Genomic DNA, 24708 nt, shown 5'->3' with positions numbered 1-24708 from the left:
GAACAGAATGTAGACTGCGTCTCAAATAGGACCCTTCACATTTGTTGCACATATCACACAGATTCGGATGCTTTGAGCATCCAGAGTTAACGAAGCTTAAAGGCCAGTGGGCTTCACATATTATTCATAATCAACAAAACTGGTAGATACCATCCAAACTGGAGATCATAAAATACTTATGAGGCTACAGCTTGATTTAACAATGCTCACCTACTACCTTTTGTGCATGAAACATGCAGAGGTGAAAGAAGTTCACACTTCAAATCCTCAGTTTTTGATTTCTCCATCAATGGTGGCAATAACAGAACTTAAGTAATCTTGAAATGTGCAAACATATGCAAACGTAAAGCAACTGTCAATGAAGAGGAAGCCCCTTAGGAGGAGCTTTGGCTCTGAGGGTCTCAGAAAGCCAATGGTATCAGGATTCAACAGATCACTGGAGACAAAAGAAGCTAGGAATGCAGTCACCAAGGCCTAAGTAGATCAAACAATCAAGGACCTAGTGTGAAAAGGAAACACCGAGGCACAGAGTAGCAGGTGCACAAAGATGTCAGAAGGAGGGTATGCATAGGGAGTCTGTGGTGCAGTGTGTGGTTTGTGATGTAGCATATGTTGGTATCAAGCATGAGAAGTAGCCATTGAGTCTAAAGCAACGGTCTTCAAACTTGGGGGGCTCAAGTGATTTTTTTTGGCAGAAGCAGATTATTGCATTTTTAAAAACAGGTACCAGTACTTAACTGCAATGTTTAAATAGGTCTAGACCTATTTAAACATTGCCGTCTTTATAAAATAATTGCGAAAATTCGGAGGGGGCCCAATTATTTTTGTTTTTCAACCGGGCGGTGGGGGGGGGGGGGGTGGGGGGGGGACGGCATTAAAAAGTTTAGAGACCACTGGTCTAAAGGAAGATAGAGCCACTAAAGATCAGCAACAGTGCTTTCAAGAGAATGGGTGCCTTAAGGGTAAAGATCCTGGCTATGGAGGTGGTGCAAAAGGGTTAGGTAGAGAAAAGTTCTTAAAGCTGGGAATGGGGTACTGATGGTCCGGAGTTGGGGTATTTGTGTAAAGAGGGGGAATAGTTGTGTAGTGAGATGATAATCAGCTCAGGGGCACAACACACGCCCATGTAGGCCCAGCAGTGCAGGGGGCATCCACCCCTTCAAGTTGCCTGCAACAGTTCAGGGGTCCTGATTCAGCCCAATGACAATGGCTATGAGATCTGCAAGACTCAGGGACCCCACATTCTGCAAATGAGCCCAATCATTTTACATTCCACTACTGAATCAGTGGTGCAATGATGTTCAATTATTTAAGTACAACAGTTAAATGGACACGGGGGAAAAAATTATAACATATGAGCTAGCTTTCAGACAGGTGGATGCCCACAGAAGGCACAAATGGATCCTGAAAGTTGAATACCATTATTGCATAACTGAGAACATTCTGCAGATGCCAAAGATCAGAGTAGAAAACTAATGAGATTTATCTTCTAATGAAGCTCAGTAGTGATGAAAGGTTTCCAAGTATAAGCTGTGATGTGGGCAAATGTCACAAGCACACTAAACTGAGGCGAAGTTTGAAAGATAAAGGCGGCAGTCAAAGATTTTGATCCTGGGCAGGATGTTGTCAGCAGGGAAAGAGGTCAGTGGCGTGTATTTCTGTGTATTCCGAGTAATTAAAAGCAGATTTGTGTACCTTGTGTTCTTCATGCACCAATCAGTTACAAATGTAGTATTTGCTACTTGAGGGAAACTACATTTACAACAGAGTATTTGGAAGAAGATTAGGACAATATCACTAAACTCCCAAGGATAACCGGAGAAGCAAGACACCTTTTCATGCTCAGCATCAGTCTAAGGTTTTGCCCTTTAGTGTCAATAGTACTCTTGAACAACGTGTGATTATATCTAACAGTTGAACAAGAAGGGTGGGGCTAATCTGGAAGTGGAACAACAAAGTTAAAAAGCTGCTGAAAGGTGGCAAAACCAGTCCTTCTAAGATACAGTAAAACGTATGTCTTAATCTAAACTGTGACGCTTAAGGGAGTTTTCTAGAGACACAGGAAACCAGATTATGTGAGGAGAAGGCTGGCTCTCGGCCATGTCACTTTATACCCCTTAGGAATCTTCAGAACAGACAAATTGTTAAGGCCTTTCACCAATCTGAGAACATTTGCAATGCTCAAGCAATTATTTGTAGGTAAGCTGCTGAAAAAAAAAATAGCCTTGTACTCTGTATTTTATTTTCCCATCACCAGTGACAGCATAATAATCCCTTCGTAAGTGGGCAAGCTGCCTACATAACCTCTCACCTCGACTGGCTATATAACTGCTCTCTTCAACAGACTGCGAATTATAGACCATGCATAGGATCTCATCTCCACCATGGCCCACACCTCAAGATACCACCTTCACCCACCTTTTCCAAGATAGACCATGCCATACTCTCGTCCCTGTGGTGTCTTGTACTCAACAGTGAAGCAAACCTCCTTGCCAATTAGTTTCTTCCGCAGGAACTCACGAGCTGGAAAAGCCCAGGGCTGAAAAAAACAGAAGTGAAATAGTATCATTAAACATGGAAAGTGCGAGGCCTTCATCTCACATTTAAGAATGACACAGGTCTGCATGTCCACATGAGTCTACGAAATCTACCACCCCATCAAGAGTACAAGATCTACCTGTCAAAGATGTATTAAATTAAATTTTATAGAGTAAAGACTTCAGATGTAATGTTCATTTTATTTAACATACTCTATGCCAGGATCGTTTAAAGGATATGCACCCAGGCAACATATGTTCAATGAATACACTACATTGAAACCATTACCAGAAACACTGGTAAGCAACAATCTGGCCAAGACACTGATTTCTTGAAAAAGACATCAATACATTAAATATTAAATAAAAGTTGCACCACAAAATGCGGGATTGCGAACACAAATTAAAAAATTCAAATGATAGGACCCAAAAGTCACATTTCATAATGGGATCGCTATATGAAGTATTTTGTATATGGAATGATAAATATAAACTTAATTCCTTCACAACATGGCTTAGTGCACAAGGTGCATCTCTATCTTTAACGTATGTGCGTTGTTACCCATGTCTCAAATTATCAATGACATCAAAGGTGAGTAATTTGGAGGACACCATCTAGCGAATCAGATCAGAAATAAGGTTATCAATATTGGGAAGCCTTAGAGCTAAGCACATGTAGATCACTGCATCCTGTTTTGCATTCAGAAGGGCATAGAATCTTAACCAAATGATACACGCACAGGAAAAATCCTGTCTGTATTCTAGAGTGTTTAATACTACTTATGACTCCACATCCTTGATATGAATTTTGTATTAAAGTGCTAACGTACATGTAAGAAACTGAAGGATTAAAAAAATGTGATGGATGGGATTCTTGAATTAATCTCAATTGATAATTATTTGGGGTGCATTCCAGTCCGTTATTCTGCACACAATGCCACCTCAGTTTGGACCTAGCCATATGCAAAAAAAATCAGTCTTAAACCCACTCCTATCAGCACAGCCCAAACTGCCAAGCCAGGTCCTCAAAGTAGCACACAAGAAGCCCTAGATCGGTTTGGCCCTCACTGGGGCTCTTCAGATGGGGACAGCATGGACCCAGTGACAGTGCCCACATGGCCGGCGTTTGGGCATCCTTATCAGAATTATGGCGTCACAATGAAGTATACAGGCAAGTAGTGGCTTGCTTGTGTTGCGGTTTAGGGAGGGCCTGGCAGTTCAAGCTGGACTTTCCTATTGGAGCAGTGATGAGATTTATATCCCTGTGGCTGGATCCAATTTCAAGTAGAATGATGTAAATAATAATGGACTGGGATGCAAACAGTATTTACCAGTGGCTGAGATGGATTCTAGCATTTCATCCATCACTTTTCTGTATAATTTAACATACATGTAAAAGCAAAGAAATATTGCAGTAAGACAATCTGGGTACAGAAGCTCACGCTAATTGCAATTCTAAAAAGTTATCCTACATTAGTATAACAAGTATTTGAATGTTTATGCATCCTGACTGACTTTTCACCATCATGCAAGTTATGCACCAAATTATGATCCATTTAAAAGAACAGACACTCTTAATTAACTTAGATAATTTTGGAATGTGATAATGGTCAGCTGAAGGATCTTGAGTATCCAGATAAGGAAGGAATAGCTAACTTGTCTCCCAAAAAAACAGACAAAAGACTTGATGACTTAGTTAAGCACTTTGGGGAAATACAAGCTATGTGTCCCAAAAGAGCTTAACAATACAGTGCAATTTAGCATTTTGATAAGAAAATCTGTTCTTCCAAAAAAAAAAAAAAAAAAAGTTTATTTTTATTTTTTTAAATGCCAGCCAACAGTCTTTACAACATGCAACGTTGTTTACTACACTAAACAAATTCCCCAATGGATACAGCGCACTGATTGTGGCAAAAAAGCGGGGCCGTCATCTCGCCAATGCACGCCATATTCTTCACAGCTACACATTCTCAAAAGCACTCCCTCACTGCCGTATTAAGGTAATTAAGTCGGAATTAGGAACAGACGTTTGATGCAAGGAATACAATTTCTTTAATACTGCATAAATGACACGACACTTGAATGTGTTTTTATAATATACTCACTGATTTACACAGCTGTAACAGGAGACTTATACTTATATACCGGTCCAGCCTAAAACCCTACACAAATCAACTCCTTGTTAATGTTTATGATACGGCTAAGTGACGACCATACCATCATAACTATTTTGTTGACAGTTACCCCGGAAAAACAGTTTATTTTTGGTAACAATTACACCATTTTAAAATCATTTTAGGTCTTCTGTTCAAAATATGAGTTCCCCGGATTTAAAGATGTTCAATGACAAAAAACATGCTCAACAAATGAGTTTTAGTGCATGTTAGATGAATGGCGAGTATATCCTACCTGCTTTAGTCATCATTAAATGATTAATGGAAACATTCATTTACATGCTTTCCTGATGTGTTTAAAATGACCTTTACAGAGTTCTTTACATTGAATACATATAAAATTATGACATCAAGATGCAAGGTAAACTACACAACTGGTGTTGGATTGTTCTCTCACGTCTGATGACTCAAAGGGCAGTGGATATACGGACTAGTGAAAGCTATTTTATGTTCTGACAAATCTGCTCCAAAATGTACTATGTGGTGAAACTTGTGGACTTTTTTAAAATGTGAAAGATTAGATATGCAGCATTGTTCTTTCTTAGTTAAGTGCCAGAAGTCAAATAATAAAACGTATTAAACTTAGCCGGACACAATATTAACTTTCAATAACAGTGCATTCCAAAGTACCAATCTACACTAAACCTTAAAATAAGGCCTAACCTTTGATATTTTGCTAATACTCCAAAACGTCCTAAACACGTACCCATGGAAACATTAGTTTATGGAATACAAGGTACCAAAACCGGAACTGCTATGGCTTCCCCCGTGTGTGGAATTGTCTGATGCAGAAAAAAACAGGCTGTTCCATGGCTTCACTGACCCCTTTGCTGAATGGCAAAGTCCACCAAAGTGATGTTTAAGATTCTAGATCTTCTGGTGATCTCTCCAACGTTATCCGTCAATATTTCAGTCTTAATTCTCCATATAGCACCACAAGGGCCCTTCAGCTTTTGCTGGCACCGTACCATTAATACTCCAATTTAAATGTCAGCACTCAGGCAATGAGTACAGCTGAAGCAGGCATCCTTTCAAACTTTGAAAATGTTTGAAAAATGCGATCAGTTCCCGATGCATTTGGCATAGTACATTTTGTAAAGATGGCCAACTCGCTACAGAAATTTTTAGTCAGGATGGAAAATGTTTAAGGTACTGCTTATGTTGATTGACAGAATATGTAAGCCGGTCCTTGATTTTACAACAGAATGGCTTAGCATTTAAGATATTTTAATCCTATTCCACATTTCAAATGTAAAGATGAGAATGTGAAGTGCTGCATGACAAAAGGTAAGGTCTAACATGTCATCTAGTTCAATAAGAATTTGAGACTGCTGCAGTAGGAATAAAAACAAGTATGCTCATGTCAACAGTTTAAGCCAGGCTGCTAAAGCAATCCACTACTCAGTGTAATCCCGTGTGTGTACGCAAGGGGATGTAGGACATTTCCAACAAGAAACTGACAAGAGGTCCAAGATGTCAACCAGGACATCTTCAAACAATCCGTCAATTCAAATAAGACCACTTTAGGACACATTTAGATTTAGCATCAGATCACCGTGGCAGTTTTCTTCAATTGGAACTAAATCCTTTTTCAGTAATAATCCCATGTTGTAACAAAAGGGTTCGGGGGAGGGGGGTGGGGAAGGATCCATAATATCAGACTTTCTCAGTGAACTTACTTGAAAATGGAAGAGTGCTTGTTGTAGTTCGTCGTCTTTTCAGACATGAACTCTGAAGTGTTGTGTCTCTCAAAGGGATCAGGTTAATTTACAGCTGCCAAGTCATACTGAGAAAAAAATATATATATATTTATATATTTATCAAAGTTTTTGCTTTCAAGGGAATCTGAATTCTTAGCTATCAGCAAGACCGAAGTGAGGGGGTGTGGCCTGGAAACATGCCCGACTGGACGTGAGCTCCCAGGCTTCAAGCCAGACAGTAATATCCCTTAAATCCTACATTATCCTGCTCGATCGTATGCTTTCGAATCAGCCCCTTGTTGCTGTTATATGCTACCATATGCTGACTGCAGTTTGAGAATCCGGGTGAGAAAAAAAAAAAAAAAAAAAAAAAAAACTTGTGTGCATGGCCTAGCTGGGTCTGGGGTTTGCGGGATAGAACCGAAACAGTGGGCCAAGCCTCCGCATCAACCTGGGGCGAATCTGAATGCGGATACCAGTACCTTTTGGGGCGAAAGCTGCAAGGAGCCCAGTCGCAGTCAGCAGATGTCTGCAATGCACAGGGCAGCTTCCTGGAGAGCTTAGAAAGGCCCACCAGGACTCATCACCATTTTGTGGGGCCAGAGGCAGTTGCCTGCGCCTGGACTGGTGGCAGTGCTTCAGTCCAGCTGAGGGACTACACGCCAGGTGCTGGCAGCGGAGAGGGAAACTGCTACAAACATTATGCCACCTGAAGAGTGATGTTGCTGTGGGACAACCAGGGGTGAGCGTGTCAGCCCTATGGAGGACCCCTCCCGACACTCACAGCTCCGGTGGGGGCGGGTCATAAGTGTGCACCCCCCCACACTGGGCACTAACGTATGTGTGCTGGCCTGATGGCACGCCTGTGCCCCCATCCGAACACTGGCCTAGTTTCTGGATGGCCCCCTCTGCCTCAGGTGCCTGCCACGGCCTTTACTGAGAATCACTGCGACCCACCTCCTGTGGTCACCTTGGGCCTGGATAAGTATTGAAGTCCTATTGCTTCTGTAGACTGGTTCTCTGAGGAACTGCCCAAGGAGGCCTGGCAACTCGGACAGTGAGGCTTGTCCCCAGAGGAGAGCCCTGGTTGCCCAATAAATCCATGCAATGTGGTGAGCCCATTCCCAGTGTTTTGTGCAGCATAAGAGCAGAACATCTCGAGCTATCACTGCTCACCTTTTGCAGTAGCTGAATTGGCTGTACTGACAGCCGGGAGGTACTAGACTTCTGCACCTGAGGACTGACCCTGCCCATTCCCAACCTATTTACAGATAGGGGAATAGTGAGCACACCAGTCTCACCAGTGATTTTGGCCTTGTACTACTGTATTGGAGCCTCCTAGTTGGGAGAAGTGCCTAGACTTGAACAGACCTTATTCCCGTGGTGCATCATGGGATAGATACTATACAGATTCCAAAGTCTCTCCCCCCTACCCCACCCACCTACTTGATGGGAAAATGCAGGTCCTTTCCTGATGCTACAGGAAAACTTGTCTGCAGGCAATTCCAGTAGTTTAGAGGTGTGTGCAATCGTCCCAAGTCTCATCATGGGTAAGGGTAAATCAGCCCGCTCCCATTCAGCAAACACTCACCCGATAATCTACTCTGCACCACCCTACTCACAGAATAACAAGGCAGATGGGTGCATCGGATACTGGAAAAGAAGGGGACGGCAACAGAGAACCAACCAGGGCAGAGCTGTTGATGGCAGAACAAGTCTCTCTAAATGCACTGGAACATAAAAAGTTAGAGTTACAACAGCTGAGTGCAACATCGCCAAGCTGCAGAGAGAAGTTGTCGCCCTTAAACACCAAATGGCCAAGATGTCTAATTCTACAAGGGAGGTCGAACAGCATGCAAAGGATACAAAAGGCCACTCTCGGCCCAGGAACATCTGCTTCCTGGGGTTCCCTGAAAGAGCGGAGGGGGGTTCTGCTGAAAAGTTCCCAGAGGAATAGGTGCAGACAGAGCTGAAGCCTTCTGGCCTATCTGAAATTTTCCACCTCTGGGGGCCCAACAGAGCAGTCAGTCAAAATCCTCAACTACTGCAACAGGCACTGCATCCTTCGGGCAGCCCATGAGAAGACACCACCCCTCTTCAGAAATAATAGGATAGCCATTTAACCTGATACGAAACAGGTGCAGGAGCAGTGCAAATCCTTTCTCAGTGTGAAGCACAAACTAAGAACTCTGCAGCTCCAATATATGCTACTATACCCGGCAAAATTGAAAGTCCTTTCACAGAGGAAGTTTTTCAGTACCCCGGAAAAGGTGTGGGAGTGGCTGGAAATCCGAAGTGGTGCCATCCCATCTTGTTTGCAACTTGCAGCAGAATTGGGGTTCTTGCCCCGAAGGAGACTGCACAGCAGTGGCTTGGGGATGACCACCAACACTACCAGCTGGGCTCCCACAGGATCACAGTCAATGATGATGGGACCATGCAGCTCAGCAATGTGGCATCACAGCATGTGGAGCAGGATGGTGATACGCAACCGTCAGCAGATGGACTAGGTACTGAGGGCCTCGAGCCCCAAGTTGGAATTAGTGCCAGATACAATGGTTGCCCCGGAGGTGGGGACGGGTGGCGAATGAATGAGACTTGCTGTCTGCTCTCATATGGTTGTATGGCCAGGACTGGCTTAGCCACTACTCAGCAGTTGTGTGACTAAGATGTCTGCAGAATGATCTTCTGCAGCTGTACATTGGTATGTTAGAGCCCCATCTGCACTGCTTGAGGAGACTAGGACGTACGAAATCCGGCAGGCTAATTGGGAAACAATGCAAATTGAGAGAGCGCCAAGATGAGTGGATAGAGTTATCTAGACTAAATCGGTAGCTGGCCGAGAAGTTGGCTGGAGATGTAGGATAGCCAGTCCCAGATGGCTAGGTTGCGATGCTGTACAAGTCCTGGCACATGCATGAGATGGGTACAGATAGTTGATTGGCTGCACTATGTTGGAGTTGTTTACATTGTCCTTACCACTTAGTAAGGTATCAGCAGCAGGAAGGAGTTGCATGGATGTGATAAAGTAGCCTCTTTCTAGCCTTGTTACTCCCACTTTTGGCCTGTTTGTGAGTATATGTCAGGGTGTTTTCACTGGGATCCTGCTAGCCAGGGCCCAGTGCTCATAGTGAAGACCCTATGTTGTCAGTATGTTTGTTATGTGTCACTGGGACCCTGCTAGCCAGGACCCCAGTGCTCATACGTTTGTGGCCTATATGTGTTCCCTGTGTGATGCTTAACTGTCTCACTGAGGCTCTGCTAACCAGAACCTCGGTGGTTATGCTCTCTCTACTTTAAAATGTGTCACTAACAGGCTAGTGACTAAATTTACCAATTCACATTGCCATACTGGTACACCCATATTCTTTTGCCACCCATAGGGAGCTCTGACAATTCTTACACAGGCCTGCCAGTGCAGCCTGCGTGAAATAACATCCACGTTATTTCACAGCCATTTACCACTGCATTTAAGTAACTTATAAGTCACCTATATGTCTAACCTTCACCTGGTGAAGGTTGGGTGAAAAGTTACTTAGTGTGTGGGCACCCTGGCACTAGCCAAGGTGCCCCCACATCGTTCAGGGCAAATTCCCTGGACTTTGAGAGTGCGGGGACACCATTACATGCGTGCACTATACATAGGTCACTACCTATGTATAGCGTCACAATGGTAACTCCAAACATTGCCATGTAACATGTCTAAGATCATGGAATTGTCACCCCAATACCATTCTGGTATTGGGGTGACAATTCCATGATCCCCGGGTCTCTAGCATAGCACCCTGGTACTGCCAAACTGCCTTTCCGGGGTCTCCACTGCAGCTGCTGCCAACCCCTTAGACAGGTTTCTGCCCTCCTGGGGTCCAGGCAGCCCTGGCCCAGGAAGGCAGAACAAAGGATTTCCTCAGAGGGAGTTACACCATCTCCCTTTGTAAATAGGTGTGAAGGCTGGGGAGGAGTAGCCTCCCCCAGCCTCTGGAAATGCTTTGATGGGCACAGATGGTGCCCATCTCTGCATAAGCCAGTCTACACCGGTTCAGGGATCCCCCAGCCCTGCTGTGAAACTGGACAAAGGAAAGGGGAGTGACCACTCCCCTGACCTGCACCTCCCAGGGGAGGTGCCCAGAGCTCCTCCATTGTGTCCCAGACCTCTGCCATCTTGGAAACAGAGGTGTTGGGGGCACACTGGACTGCTGAGTGGCCAGTGCCAGCAGGTGACGTCAGAGGCTCCTTCGGATAGGCTCTTACCTCTCTTGGTAGCCAATCCTCCTTCCGAGGTAGCCAAACCTCCTTTTCTAGCTATTTAGGGTCTCTGCTTTGGGGAATTCTTTAGATAACGAATGCAAGAGCTCAGAGTTCCTCTGCATCTCCCTCTTCACCTTCTACCAAAGGATCGACCGCTGACTGCTCAGGACGCCTGCAAAACCGCAAAGTAGCAAGACTACCACCAGCAACATTGTAGCACCTCATCCTGCCGGCTTTGACTGCTTCCAGGTGGTGCATGCTCTGGGGGTAGCCTGCCTTCACCCTGCACCAGAAGCTCTGAAGTAATCTCCTGTGGGTCGACGGAATCTTACCCCTGCTAACGCAGGCACCAAAAGACTGCAACACTGGTCCTCTGGGTCCCCTCCTCCTGACTAGCGTGGTCCCTGGAACTCAGCAACTCTGTCCAAGTGACTCCCACAGTCCAGTGACTCTTCAGTCCAAGTTTGGTGGAGGTAAGTCCTTGCCTCCCCACGCTAGACTGCATTGCTGGGTACCGCGCGATTTGCAGCTGCTCTGCCTCCTGTGCACTCTTCCAGGATTTCCTTCGTGCACAGCCAAGCCTGGGTCCCCGACACTCCTTCCTGCAGTGCACAACCTTCTGAGTTGTCCTCCGGCGTCGTGGGACTCCCTTTTGTGACTTCACGTGGACTCCGGTTCACTCTTCTTCCAAGTGCCTGTTAGGGTACTTCAGCGGGTGCTGCCTGCTTCTGTGAGGGCTCCCTGAGTTGCTGGGTGCCCCCTCTGTCTCCTCCTCCAAGTGGTGACATCCTGGTCCCTCCTGGGCCACAGCAGCACCCAAAAACCTCTACTGCGACCCTTGCAGCTAGCAAGGCTTGTTTGCGGTCTTTCTGTGTGGGAACACCTCTGCAAGCTTCATCGCGACATGGGACATCCGACTTCCAAAGGAGAACTCCCTAGTCCTCTTCTTTCTTGCAGAACTCCAATCTTCTTCCACCTGGTGGCAGCTTCCTTGCACCCTCAGCTGGCATTTCCTGGGCTCCTGCCCACTCTCGCAACTATTGAACTTGGTCCCCTGGTCTTACAGGTACTCAGGTCCAGAAATCCACTGTTGCATTGCTGGTGTTCTTCCTGCAGAATCCCCTTATGACTTCTGTGCTCTCTGGGGGTAGTAGGTACACTCTACACCTGCCTTTCAGGGTCTTGGGGTGGGCTATTTTTCTAACCCTCACTGTTTTCTTACAGTCCCAGCGACCCTCTACAAGCTCACATAGGTTTGGGGTCCATTTGTGGTTCGCATTCCACTTTTGGAGTATATGGTTTGTGTTGCCCCTATACCTATGTGCTCCTATTGCAATCTATTGTAATTCTGCACTGCTTGCATTACTTTTCTTGCTATTACTTACCTAATTTTGGTTTGTGTACATATATCTTGTGTATGTAACTTATCCTCATACTGAGGGTACTCACTGAGATACTTTTGGCATATTGTCAAAAATAAAGTACCTTTATTTTAATAACTGTGTATTGTGTTTTTTTATTATATTGTGCATACGACACCAGTGGTATAGTAGGAACTTTACATGTCTACTAGTTCAGCCTAAGCTGCTTTGCCGTAGCTACCTTCTATCAGCCTAAGCTGCTAGAAACACCTCTTCTACACTAAGGGATAACTGGACCTGGCACAAGGTGTAAATACCTCTGGTACCCACTATAAGCCAGGCCAGCCTCCTACAATGGATGAGACTGAAGTACACACTATTACACTGGTACCGGGATGGGTGGGGGGGGGGGGGGGGGGTGAGTGCATGCTCTTAACTTGGAACAACTATGAGCTGGGCACTTACATCAAACCCCACAGAGCTCACCTTCCTCAAACGTCACAAAACTGGCATAGCATGCCTGCAGGAAACACATTTAGCCTCTAGATTGGACAAGAAATGGCAGGGCCAGGTCTACCATTCATTCTACTCTACTTGTGCTAGAGGTGTATTGATATGGGTTGCTCCAGGGGTTCCCTTCTCACACATTTGGAGGTAGATGTGTATGTCCTCATCCAGAGCACCCTAGATGGATGAGACTTGAAGAATTTGAACACTTTTGCCCCCAATACCAATTAACCCACATTATTTTACACTGTAAAAGACCTCACTCAAGAGTCATGTGCCCCTACTGTGGTTGGGGGACTTTAATAGCTAATATTACACCCAGACCTAGATAGAAGCCCGCCAGGGCGAGAATGAAACCACAAATGATGGCAGTACTCCAGGAGGTCATGATGAATATAGGACTGCAGGATGCATGTCACCAACAAACTCCAACACAGATTATACCTGCCACCCAGTCACACAACACCGACTGCTGGTGACAGATTCCTAGACAGGGTGACATCGGGATAACTCATTTGGTGTGTTTGACAGATCATTCTCCCGTTAGCTGCAATGTGGCAATGGGAGGCAGGCTGCAGGGACTGAGGTCCTGGCAGCTGCTGATGGATCTCCTTGAGGATTCGGTGGGATGCAAGGCACTTTTTGCAGTCCAACAGGATACCATGCAACAAACTGGATTCACCAGGAGTAGATCCACATAATGGGAGGCTCTTAAGGCAGTCTGGCGGGGTACCTGCATGGGATTGACTTGTGGTGTATGGTGGCAACTGCCAGCTGAACTGACTAGGGAGGTGTCAGCCCTGGTTGAGGTACAGACAGCACACCAGTTTACAGCAGTAACAGTCAGGGAGGATCATAGGGTTCATGGGCACATAACGGATATTTGGAAGTCCCAATAAGTACACTTTGAAACAATATCAGCAAAGAGTGCACTGGGAGAGCATTAAGTGTGGGTGGCGTCTGGCTTGGATCTTCCATAAAGAACATTCACTGCCACTCATGACATGTCTGGCCACCCGGGGTTTTTTGTTTTTTTAGACATTTCACATACTTATAAAAAGTGTATGCCGCAGACCAAACTATAGTTCCTCAGAGACCATGGAGGTAGGGATACTGCCCATGAGCATGTGGTAGGGCGAAATATGCATGCTCCTTAAACCAGGAGGTGCCGCAGACAACATACTGCCTATAGCCCTCTCAATTATTCATTTTGACATGAAGGTGCCACTGACCTGTTTAATGCCACATATGATGCAGTTGGTCCATGAGGACCAATCCGGCTTTATCCCAGGTCACAGCACTAGAATGCACCTTTGACTCATGTCCTGCACAAGGTTGAACACTGGGATGAGGCGCTCACTTTGGTCACGATCGACCTGGAGAAAGCCTTGGACACAATGAACTGGGCCTACCTGCTCAAGGAGCTGAGGCTTATGGGCTTTGGCCCAAGGTTCTGTGGTTGGATCTGGTTGCTTTACACTGAACCGACTGCCAGGGTGTGTGTGGGGAGATGCTGCTCAGAGCCATGGAGGCTGGGCCACAGTACACAGCAGGGCTGTTCGTGGTCTCCGCTGACATTTGCCCTCACAATAGAGCCCTGAGCGATTTGGTTCCATAGGCACCTGCATGACTATGGCACACTAATAGGGGAAACTCCACGTCATTTCACTCTATGCAGACGATGCCCTGTTCCATCTCTCCTTACCCATAGACGCCGTGCCGAGACTGTTGTGATTCTGGACGACTTTTGGAAGATTTCAGGACTCCAGCTAAATGCGACAAATCCCTGTTCCCTATTGTCTCACTAGTTGGTACTCCAATAGATCGCTTACCTGTGCTGGGACTTTGCTGGAAACTGACGCAGTTCAGAAACCTTGGTATTCAGGTAGCATACACAAGTTACAGCCACAACAAAACATAGACAGCATCTTGGACGCATTGAGGTCAGTTACCTTCTGGAACACACTGCAGCACTTTCATGGGGGAAGATGGCCATTGCGAAAATGGATCTGCTCCCCGATGCCTGTATGTGCTGCAGAAAACTGTGCCCCCTCCCCTCAAGGATTTATAAGCAGCAAGACTCCACCCTTATCTCCCTACTGTGGTTGGGCCTGAGCAATAGAGTGGCCTTGGTGACAATGGGTAGACGGTACAAAGACGGGGGCTGGAAGTCCAGCATCTTGATTTGTATTACTATGCTGCCCATCGTCTGTATGAAGCCTGCTGGCTGGAACTAGGTGATTGCCCAAGTTACTGATGGAGGGCACCAGACTGTCAGCCGACATTCCATACATAATCAGGCAGACAGCAACAGTTTGGAAACCATTAGCTCAAGTAGTGCTGAGACGGGACCCTTTCCTTAGAGAAATGACAGTTTGGGCATTAAAACCAGTTCGGCAGATGGAGGGCATGTTCTTCGGGGTATGGCAAGATGGAGGGTGTGGGGTATGCCTATTTGGGAGATCTCTACCAGGGGAGACTTATCTCCTTTGACCACGCCTGCGATGAACTCTCAGGCCTGGTCAATTTGTGCACTTTGCTAGCCACGCCAAAATTACCAGGGCAGCCTGGCCATATTACCCTGCAGCCCAAGCACCTATACAAACCCTGGGAATCCTATTCTGTGGTTCTGGCCCTCATTGATCACACTATTGTACAGATCCATGTGCATGGATGCGGAGGGGCTGGGATATTGGTCTAGGAGTCCCCTTGGGAACCTAGGAACGGTCACGAGTTAGAGCTTACACACACTGTATCATGCAACGCCCACTTTCAAGTGATACACTATAATTTCCTTCACAAGGCATTCAACACCCACGGACCTGCATGGCATATCCCCACCATGAGCTAATAGTTGTCCTGCAGCGGTGCAGGAGATGCAGACATCCTGCATTTCACTTGGCAGCACAGGCTGGTGCAGGACTTCGTCTCGGTGGTCTCTGACATAAAAAGTATTATGCATCTACACATGACATGCACCCCAAAGTGTTGCCTACTGGGCTACATTTAGAACCCAAAGGGCATGAAAATGCTGTACAAGTTTGTGCAATTGGTGTTAGTCTTAGCCAGACGGCAGGAACTTATCACATGGATGGGGCAGAGTGCACCAGAGACACCACAATGGAACAAGGATGTCAGGGAGTGGACCCTGACAGAGGCGACTCATGAGGCTCAACAGTTACAATGAAAGGGTGGTGCATGACCTGAGTAGAGAGACTTGTTTACCACATTACTGGACCCAAATTCTGAAATAGTTTTGGAAGAAATTGATGATACTAACTAATGATTGTGGCATGGCTTGGTTCGGTTGGTAGGAAGGGGGTGAGGGGAAGATGATGCCCAATTCCCCCAAGTTGGTGACTGTAGATACACTGCACATGACCTTGTCCATCAAAATGTCTTAGTACATTGCATGTGTACAGCCTATGTATATCACTGCCTGTTGATTTACTTTCTAACAGGAGTACATTGTAAGACTGTCTTGCAAAACAGACCTGCCTAAACTGTGACCATTCACTTATTGATCTTTCATTAAGTTAATCACACTAATAGCTGCACAACCGTGAGGCAGACTTCAGCGCCAAAAACGTGACCCTTGCCCTCTCCTGGAAGGGAGCCTATCTACCTCTACTGTAGATTGAAAGAATCTGCAAAGACCTGAAAGCAACAGATGCAAAGTCTGGCAACTGGCAGATAACCAAACTCCAACTCACCTTTTTGAACAGGGAAACAATTACATAAAAAAAATTGTGAAATACTATACTGTTTTGTTGCTTGTAGAATAAAAGGTAAATACTGATTTATGTATTTCCAGACCCAACCACGATATAGCAGAATAACAGTTAATTATACTCTGTTGGGCGGCATCAACCCTTAGGTTATCCTGCTCATCCTCTTAAGGCGTCAGATACCCACCCCTCGAGGTGGTCCTCATTTTCAGTTTGGCAACTCATTTGTTGTGGCTTGCCAATTCTTTCTATAGCCTTGTTAGGCCAGTCTTGGCATGTGTTGGGAATGGCCTTTTTTGCAGGGTTATCCCCAAACTTTTTGCCTTCTTCCTCCTATTTTTTTAAAGTCTGTTTTTACTGCCTAATTCGGTTTTCACTGTGCAAGGCCTCTCTCTCTCTCATAGGTTAACATGGGGGCTGCCTTTAAATATCCTTAAGGCACAGATTCTCTGAGAGCAGATACAAATTTGGAGGTTAGGGTCTCTGACCTCACAATTTTAAAATACATCTTTTAGTGAAGTTTTTTAGATTGTTAGTTTGAAAATGCCACTTTTAGAAAGTAGGCATTTTCTTGCTTAATCCATTCTGTGAATGCCTGTTTGTGGATTTCCCGTCTGGGTCAGTTTGACAGTTGGGCTGTTCACACCTCTCCTCTAGACAGTGACACAAAGGGGGCTGGGGTGTAGCCTGCATATCTTGATTAGCCATCTGTGCTGGAGGAGAGGAGTGGTCACTCACACCAGAAAGGACTGTGCGTGCCCTCACACAATGCAGTCTCTGACCACCTGGTGAGTGTCTGGGTCCTGGCCAAGGGAGGATCTTGCAAACACTTGAGACTTTGCTTTGAAGTTTGCCAACTTCAAAGGCAGAACTGGGTATAAGAAGACGACCCAAAAACCCAGACTTATAGAATCTTTCTGGAATCAAGAGGAACCTCTGCCCAGGAGAAGAGCTGAAGGAGGAGTACTGTCCCTTTGCTGTGTTGCTTTTCTGGACTGGCCTGCAGTTGCTGCTTCTGCCTGGAAAGAGTGCAAAGAGTGAACTTTGCTGTGTGTCCTGCTTGAGAACATTCTCCAAGGGCTAGGAGTAGAGCTTGCCTCCAGTTAGAAGTCTCAGGAACACCAACGACTTCAGTTTCCTCGACCTGCAGCACTGGGAACTGTGTGTTTTGTGCTGTTCAAGAGGAGAACCCACTGCGACGCTGCCAACAACGCCGCTGCCTGCACCATGACCTGCCAACATCACACGGAGTCGCACTGCCCCGCTTCGCACCGTGACCCTGGTCTCACCGATGCAGTCGTTGGATGACTTCACTGAGTCGCTGCTCGCACCGTGAACGGTGGGCCCTGCACTCCAGCATCGCTTGCTCACACCGCAGCCTGGGCATCCCTGAAGCCGCCGATCCTGCTGACACCAGTGACGCTGCCTGCACAGTGCCCTGTGGACACAGCTCATGAGGTACACGAAGCACTGTCCCATCCCGCACTGCAGCCCCGGTCCACCAACGCCAGCACCATCAACTCCGGTCTCATCACCAGGCATCCTGCCTGCACCGTGGCCTATGGACACCGCTTGTGAGGGTCACGAAGCACCGCCCCGTCCCGCACTGCTGGCTTGGGCCTACCGACAGCGCTTCAGCAACGCTGCCTACACCGCGACCTGTGGACACCGCACGTCACACCGCCCCGCTTCACACCGCAGCCCTGGTCTCACTGACACCGCTGGATGCCGTCACCGAGCTGCTGCCTGCACCATGACCTGTGGACACCGCACATCGCATCGCCCCGCTTCGCTCCGTAGCCCCGATGCCATCCACGCCGGCTCACCTGACTTCATCAAACTGGAGTTCGATCTGCAACACGTGTGACCTCAAGGGCCTGGCGACTCCTGCACCAACACTGCGACGTCAGTGACGCCGCTCTCTGGGGCTCACCACAAGGAGCACGACGCCTTGCAAATCCAAGGTACTGTTTTTGGGTCTTCCCGACATTGTAGCTGGCCCGCAACGCTGCGGCCGGCCTGAACTGCTGGTTTTGTTTATCACGACGCCGTCATAGCCCCAGGTGGAGCTATCGACTTCAAGGAAGTGTAGTTTTGAGTAAATCTTGCAGAATATATTTTTTCTTACTGTATGTTGGATTTTTATCGTATTTGATCTTGTTTTATGAATATAAATATTGGCTATTTTTCTAAAACTGGTGTGGTGTCCTTTTGTGGTGTTTTCACTTATTACTCTGTTATATGCAAATGCCTTACACATTGCTTCTGAGATAAGCATGACTGCTCGTGCCAAGCTACCAAGGGGGTGAGCAGGGGTTATCTGAGTGGGTATCTCCCTTATCCTGACTAGAGTGAGGGTCCCTACTTGGACAGGGTGCAAACTGACTGCCAACTAGAGACCCCATTTATAACAGTGTGGTTTCCTTATGTTTTTACGTCTGACTGCTTGTTTTTCATCCTGTGCTGAATTTGGTTTTTGTCAGCTTTAGGACTCTGGGCACTTTACAATTGCTGACCAGTGCTAAAGTGCAAGTGCTCTGTCTAAATTGTATTGGTGATTGGTTTAGCCCTTATTGGCATATTTGATTTACTGGTAAATCCCTAGTAAAGTGCACTACATGTGCCCAGGGCCTGTAAATCAAATGCTACTAGTGGACCTGCAGCATTGATTGTGCCACCCACATGAGTAGCCTTGTAAACATGTCTCAGACATGCCACTGCAGTGTCTGTGTGGGCAGTTTTAACTGCCATTTCAGCCTGTCAAGTGCACCCACTTGCCAGGCCAAACCTTCCCTCTTACCACATGCAAGTCGCCCCTAATGTAGGCCCAAGGCAGCCTCATGGGCAGGGTGTGGTTTATTTAAAAGGCAGGACATGTACTGATATGATTTACATTTTCTGATAGTGAAATATGGTTAAATTAGTTTTTCACTATTACAAGGACTCTCTCTCCCATAGGGTGACATGGGGATTGCCTTGAAATATATTTTAAGTGTAATTTTCCATTGGGAGCAGATCGAGACATGGAGTTTGGGGTCAATTAACTCACAATTTAAAAATACATCTTTTGTTGAAGTTCGTTTTTGATTTGCAAGTTTGAAAACGCCACTTTTAGTAAGTGGGTATTTTCTTGCTTAACAGTTCTGTGCCTCTGCTTGTCTGTGGAATACACGTCTGGTCAGGATGACAGTTGGGCTGTTTGTGAATTCACTCTAGACAGTCACAAAGGGACCTGAGGTCCTGATGGGTCTTCCTGAGCTACAGTGGTGGGAGGAGCTGACACTTCCACCTGAACAGGGCTGTGCCTGTCCTCACACAGAGCAGTCCCCAAACTCCTGGAGTGTGTCTGGGACCAGGGCAAGTTTGCCTATTCCAAAGGCAGAAATGGGTATAAGTACTGGACCTATGACACCACAAAGTTAGGACACTTCTGGACTGAGCACATTGTAACAGGAAAAACAGCTGGATGCTGTAGGAGGGACTGCCAACTCTGCCCGCTGCTTTAGTGTGCTGGCCTACTGCTTTTGTCCACTGAGGGAAAGGACTGAACTTTGCTTTCTACATCCTGCTTTCCAAGGTTCTCCAAAGGCTTGAACTGAGCTTGCCTCATGTTAAGAGGTCCCAGAGACAGACTTCATCTGCCAGTGTCTGGGCACTTTTAGTCTGGACTTGCCAAGCACTGCAAATTCCAGTCCCTGAACCCTTGTAAGTGTAAGCTGGTGATCTGAAGGATAAAATTCACCCACCTCCACAGCTGAATATAGACGCATCATCTGTCCTGCAGCTGAACTGAAACAGCACGTATTTCACCACAGCTCCATTAACAGAGCGCGTCTGGATTTTCCACACATCGCTGCCAGGTCGTGAATTTTTCCATTGACCCCTCACCTCGAAGGAACCGAAGCTGCGTGTCAGGAAATAACTGCATCACCTTCCCTGCAAGTAAGGAACCGACTCATCACTTTGCTTTTCAACAAAGCGAGAGGGAGCGCGAGAGCGCCCGAGAATAAATACTTTACATATTGCTTCTGAGAAGCCTGACTGTTCATGCCAAGCTACCAAGGAGGTGAACAGAGGTTATCTTAGCTGGGTCACTCCCTGATCCTGACTAGAGTGAGGGTCTACTTGGACAGGGTGCAAACCACTGCCAACTACAGACCCCTTTTCCAACAATTTCTTTTTTTTTACACATTTCATGTTTAACAATCTCATTTCCAGGGAGGCGGTAGAGTCATGAGAATCCAGAACATTACCCAAGATGCAGAACAATAAGTAATGATTTTATTTTGCAGCAAGAATCTTTTCTGCATTCACATGCTGTGCATTAATTATGTGGCAGATTTCTACCCTCGTGGGAGGCTGGGCTAAATTAAGTTTGTTTGCAAACAGGTGTTTTAATACTCTGTCCCAAATGTGCTTTGTTTTGCTCCCGATACTCTCGAAAGAGTAGAAGCAGCGTTTCAGCTGCGTGCATCGACACCGAGACTGTGGACTCGTGGCGTTGGGCAAACGCTAAAAAAACTTGGTGAAATCACTGCACCGACGCCGGTTTGTCAACGAGGGGCGCCAGTAGACAGCATTCGAAAATTGAGTACTTTAGCTCGTGCACTTCCTATAATTGAAAGGAAAGTGGTGCCAGTATTCTCCGACAGTCCTGATGAGGCCTAGAGTTTTTAGGCCAAAACGCGTCGACATATTTCCAATGGGTCCAAGGAGTCTGAGCAAATAATCAATTGATTCCAAAAGAAACCTATATAGCACTACTTACTACCTTGTATAAAGAAAATTAAGGCAGTATACAGCCGGGTGCAAGATCCTTGGCCACCATATAATTGTTGATCACTTTGTTTATTATATTCTGTGTTGTGACTATTCTATAAATCGTTGGAGTAGGGCACATATTTTGTTATATTGTATGTATTATGTGTTTTACATGTCTGGTATTATTGTAAATATGTATATATAAGTATCAAATTCCACTGTAGTGTCATTTGTGTATAGAGAGGAAGTCTGCCTCTGACCTTGATACGTGTGTGTATATTTACAAATATAATAAATAAGGAAAATATTTTTATCCCTCCGACCCAAGAGTTAATATTGGTTTCGTGTAATAATTACTTAATTTGTCCCTCTCCTGCTAAACTTTTGTTTGAGCATTGTTTAATTAGTATCCTAAGCAGTTGAGGGTGATAGGATACTCCCCTTGTTTTTTGGCTAGATTGTTTGCTTCGATAGCCACACAATAGTTGTTTGTGAAGGTGAAAACAGGATACCATGTAGCTGCCATGCAAAACTTAATTCTGATATTTGCTTTAAATAACAGTGTTACACCCTTTGTCCTTATCCAATGTACTGTTGGTCTTAGAACCAGCACTAATTCTGCTGTCTTGTAACATATCTGGATTGTTTATACTAGCAATTTTGCAATGGTCCTCTTGGTGATTGGTAAACAGTTGCTTAGCTGTGCAAAGGAGAAAGAATTGAGTTCCCTTCTTTGTTTGACTAGTTTCTTGCAAGTAATAGGTAATTACTCTAACTTACAGAGTGTGAAGGGCTTTTTCTGCTTGTGGTCTTGGGTTTTAGAAAATGCTGGTAGCTGCATAGCTTGGCTGGCATGAATATATGACAAGAGTTGACACAAATTGTGGGTTTGTTCTCAATACCAAGCTGGTCTTCTGTGTCTACAAGTAAGGCTCTTGTGTTTGCAACTCGCTAATGCTCTGCAAGGATGTGATGGCAATCAGAAAGGCTGCTTTGAGTGATGGACATTTGAATCCTGCCTTAACCATAGGCAGAAAGACTTCAGGAACTGCAACAGCATTAGGATTAATTTCCACACTGGTTTGGGGCCCAACCTTCCTGGAGGCACACTTCAGTCCTTAAAGAACTCTTCGCAGCAAAGAAACTTCTTCCAATCACATTTCTACAAAAGGTTACTATGGCAGATATCTGTCCCTTAAATTAGACATATGAAAGGCCCTCCTCTAAAAGAGAAGTGAGGTATACTTGACCCCTTATAACATTCTGTGTCCAACTACCCTTAAGTTCAATCCAGTCACACCAGTGTATGAACATGTTCCATTCTGCACTTCAGCATTTTCTTGTAGTAGGCCTTCTAGCTTTTCTTGGGACCTCCAATTCTCACTGTGATAACATCAGGTGTACAAACAAAGCCCTGAGAAACCGTGCTGCAGGCTAAGGATTGCTGGTTAAGCTGCCCGCACTGCTAACATGCCTAGATAAGCTTGCAGTCTCTCTGCTTGTGTTATCTCCATCAGATGGACAACCATATTTTTCAATCTGACCAACTGAGGAATGATGAGGATTAATGTCATACACTTGCCTGCACCAGACTAAGGCTAGTACTATTAGTGGGATGGGAGAAATGATTATGCAAATCTTCATGACCAATCTATTACCACAGTATTACCCAGTGACCACTCGTACCATTCTGCCTTCGCCAGTGATGCAAACTCATCTGTGGTTTGCCCAACTTCTGGAAAATATTCTCCAACGTTTGATTTATTTTTTTAGTTCTAACTCATTTGGGTTGCTTGCTCAACAGATTAACCTCTGATTCCGTGCTCTGAATTCCTGGTGGGCTATGTAATTGCCAGGATTCTCTTGGTAACTGGAAAGGAGTTGCCTTCACAGAGTTTAGCCCTGCTTACAATAATCTCTTTTCACTATCCAGTATAAAATACTTTATGTCACTTAAAGTGGGACAGGTATGCCCCGACACGGGTCCCATGCACACTGTCACTAGAAACCAGTTACACCCAGCTGATGAGCCCTTAACAAGTGTGAAACCAGTCCTGGGTTACTTGTGTTCCAGTTCAGGGAGGACATGGCTGGAACATGGTCAAGACTGATTTGCATACAGCTGGGCCAAAACTGAGGCGGCATTGTGTGCAAAATAACAGACTGGGATGCAGCTCTGAGTATTTACCAGTGGCTGAGATTTGAAGCATTGCATTCAACACTTTATATACTTTAGTGTCTTCTCTCACTCCAGCACTTCAGATGATTTCCCCATGTTTAGGGAAAACCCCAATTCTACCGACAGTCTGGTGTTTATACTCTTCTGACACTGAGCGATCTCACCTTTACCAGCCTGCCACCCAGATGACAGACAAGGATTCCTTGTCTTCCCAAGTATGCTGCAAGCACTGTAAGACACTGAAAAACCTTGGCGCAGATTTTATCAGGAAGGGCAGAACACTGAACTAGTCCACGTACCTTGTCAATGCAGAACTGCTGGAACCTCTTGTGTTACTTGCCACATGCAGGTAGGCATCCTCAAGATTTACTGTTGCATGTAGTGTACCTTCCACAAAGGTGGAATAACGCCCTGCAATTTTGAAGTTTTGCATCTTTATGAATCTTTTTAAAGCACATAAGGCTCGAACTGGTCGCAGTGTTTGTTTTTTTTTATATCAGGAGGTAGGCCGAGTAGACCTCCTTTATCTGTTCTTTTGGGACCCTTTCTATTGCTTGTTTTCTTGAAAGGGTCTTGACAACTTGCTGTAGCGACCAGCTCATTCTTGCTGCAAGTCTGCTTTTGGCGTGATGCTTGGAGACTTGTTACAGTTTTAGAACATATCCACCTTGAATAATTAGAATCCATTTGTCAGACGTGATTGACTTCTATTTTTGAATAAATCTTCCCATCCTGCCTTCTCTAGGTGCTGATTGTGGGGGGACCCAGTGAAACAAATCACTGATTATACCTCTCGTTCTCCCCGAAAACGTCTGCTTTGGTACATTCTGGTGTTGTCCAGCTGATGGTGTGCTTTGAGAGCTGGGTTAGGGCTTAAAACTGGGGCAACAGACTGGTTTCAGTCCACTTCTAGCAGGAAATCTTTTCTTTCGTGCCATCTCAACTTAACACTGCCCTTTGCTGTTCCATGGTCTTTTTCATTCTTTCCAGTGTTGGCCGCAGGTGAGCTGACATTTTGTTTGCCTAGAATGACTAACTACAGCCACTTGCACACCCTGCTTGAAGCCAGAGATTCAACTATGTATACCTCCTTAGGGTGGTACTTTTACACAGTTGCCTTTATCCACCACATTCAGAACCAATTTCAGGCACGTTTTAGATAGTCTTGCACTCCTGCATGACAGCTTTTCTCCTCTATTTATACAGCTCTGGGAGGTGTTTAACTCCACTTCTTCCCATTGTTGGTGGTCGTTCCTGCTGACCAATACATTATAGTGGCCAATGGTCCACTGGGCTGCAGCTGACATCCATTTTTCATCCCACAATAGTCTTTTTCCTAGCGGAAGCATTTGCCATTTTGTGTGTGGTACCAATAATAATGGAGCCCCACACCAATATGTCGGATGCAAGCAGGGTCCTTGGAAGAGGGCTTGTACTCCTCCACCCTGAGTGTTACCGTTTTTGCTGAGGCTCGTTCCCTAAATACCTCTCCCCATGGTCCAGGAGACTGGGC

General features: G+C 45.7%; 1 protein-coding gene across 1 annotated transcript in view; it reads right to left on the bottom strand.

Annotated features, from left to right (window-relative positions):
- The window catches only part of SND1 (staphylococcal nuclease and tudor domain containing 1), a 1722638-nt gene that overhangs the window by 1631634 nt on the left and 66296 nt on the right, over positions 1 to 24708 (bottom strand). The window contains exon 3 of the mRNA XM_069229374.1: positions 2419 to 2539. Coding sequence (XP_069085475.1) covers positions 2419 to 2539 — 121 coding nt within the window. The remainder of the gene's footprint in view (positions 1 to 2418; positions 2540 to 24708) is intronic.

Source organism: Pleurodeles waltl, chromosome 4_1 (genome assembly GCF_031143425.1).
Source record: "Pleurodeles waltl isolate 20211129_DDA chromosome 4_1, aPleWal1.hap1.20221129, whole genome shotgun sequence".
Taxonomy (NCBI): domain Eukaryota; kingdom Metazoa; phylum Chordata; class Amphibia; order Caudata; family Salamandridae; genus Pleurodeles; species Pleurodeles waltl.
The sequence above is the reverse complement of the archived record's forward strand: the minus strand, read 5'-3'. Positions and strand labels throughout refer to the sequence as shown.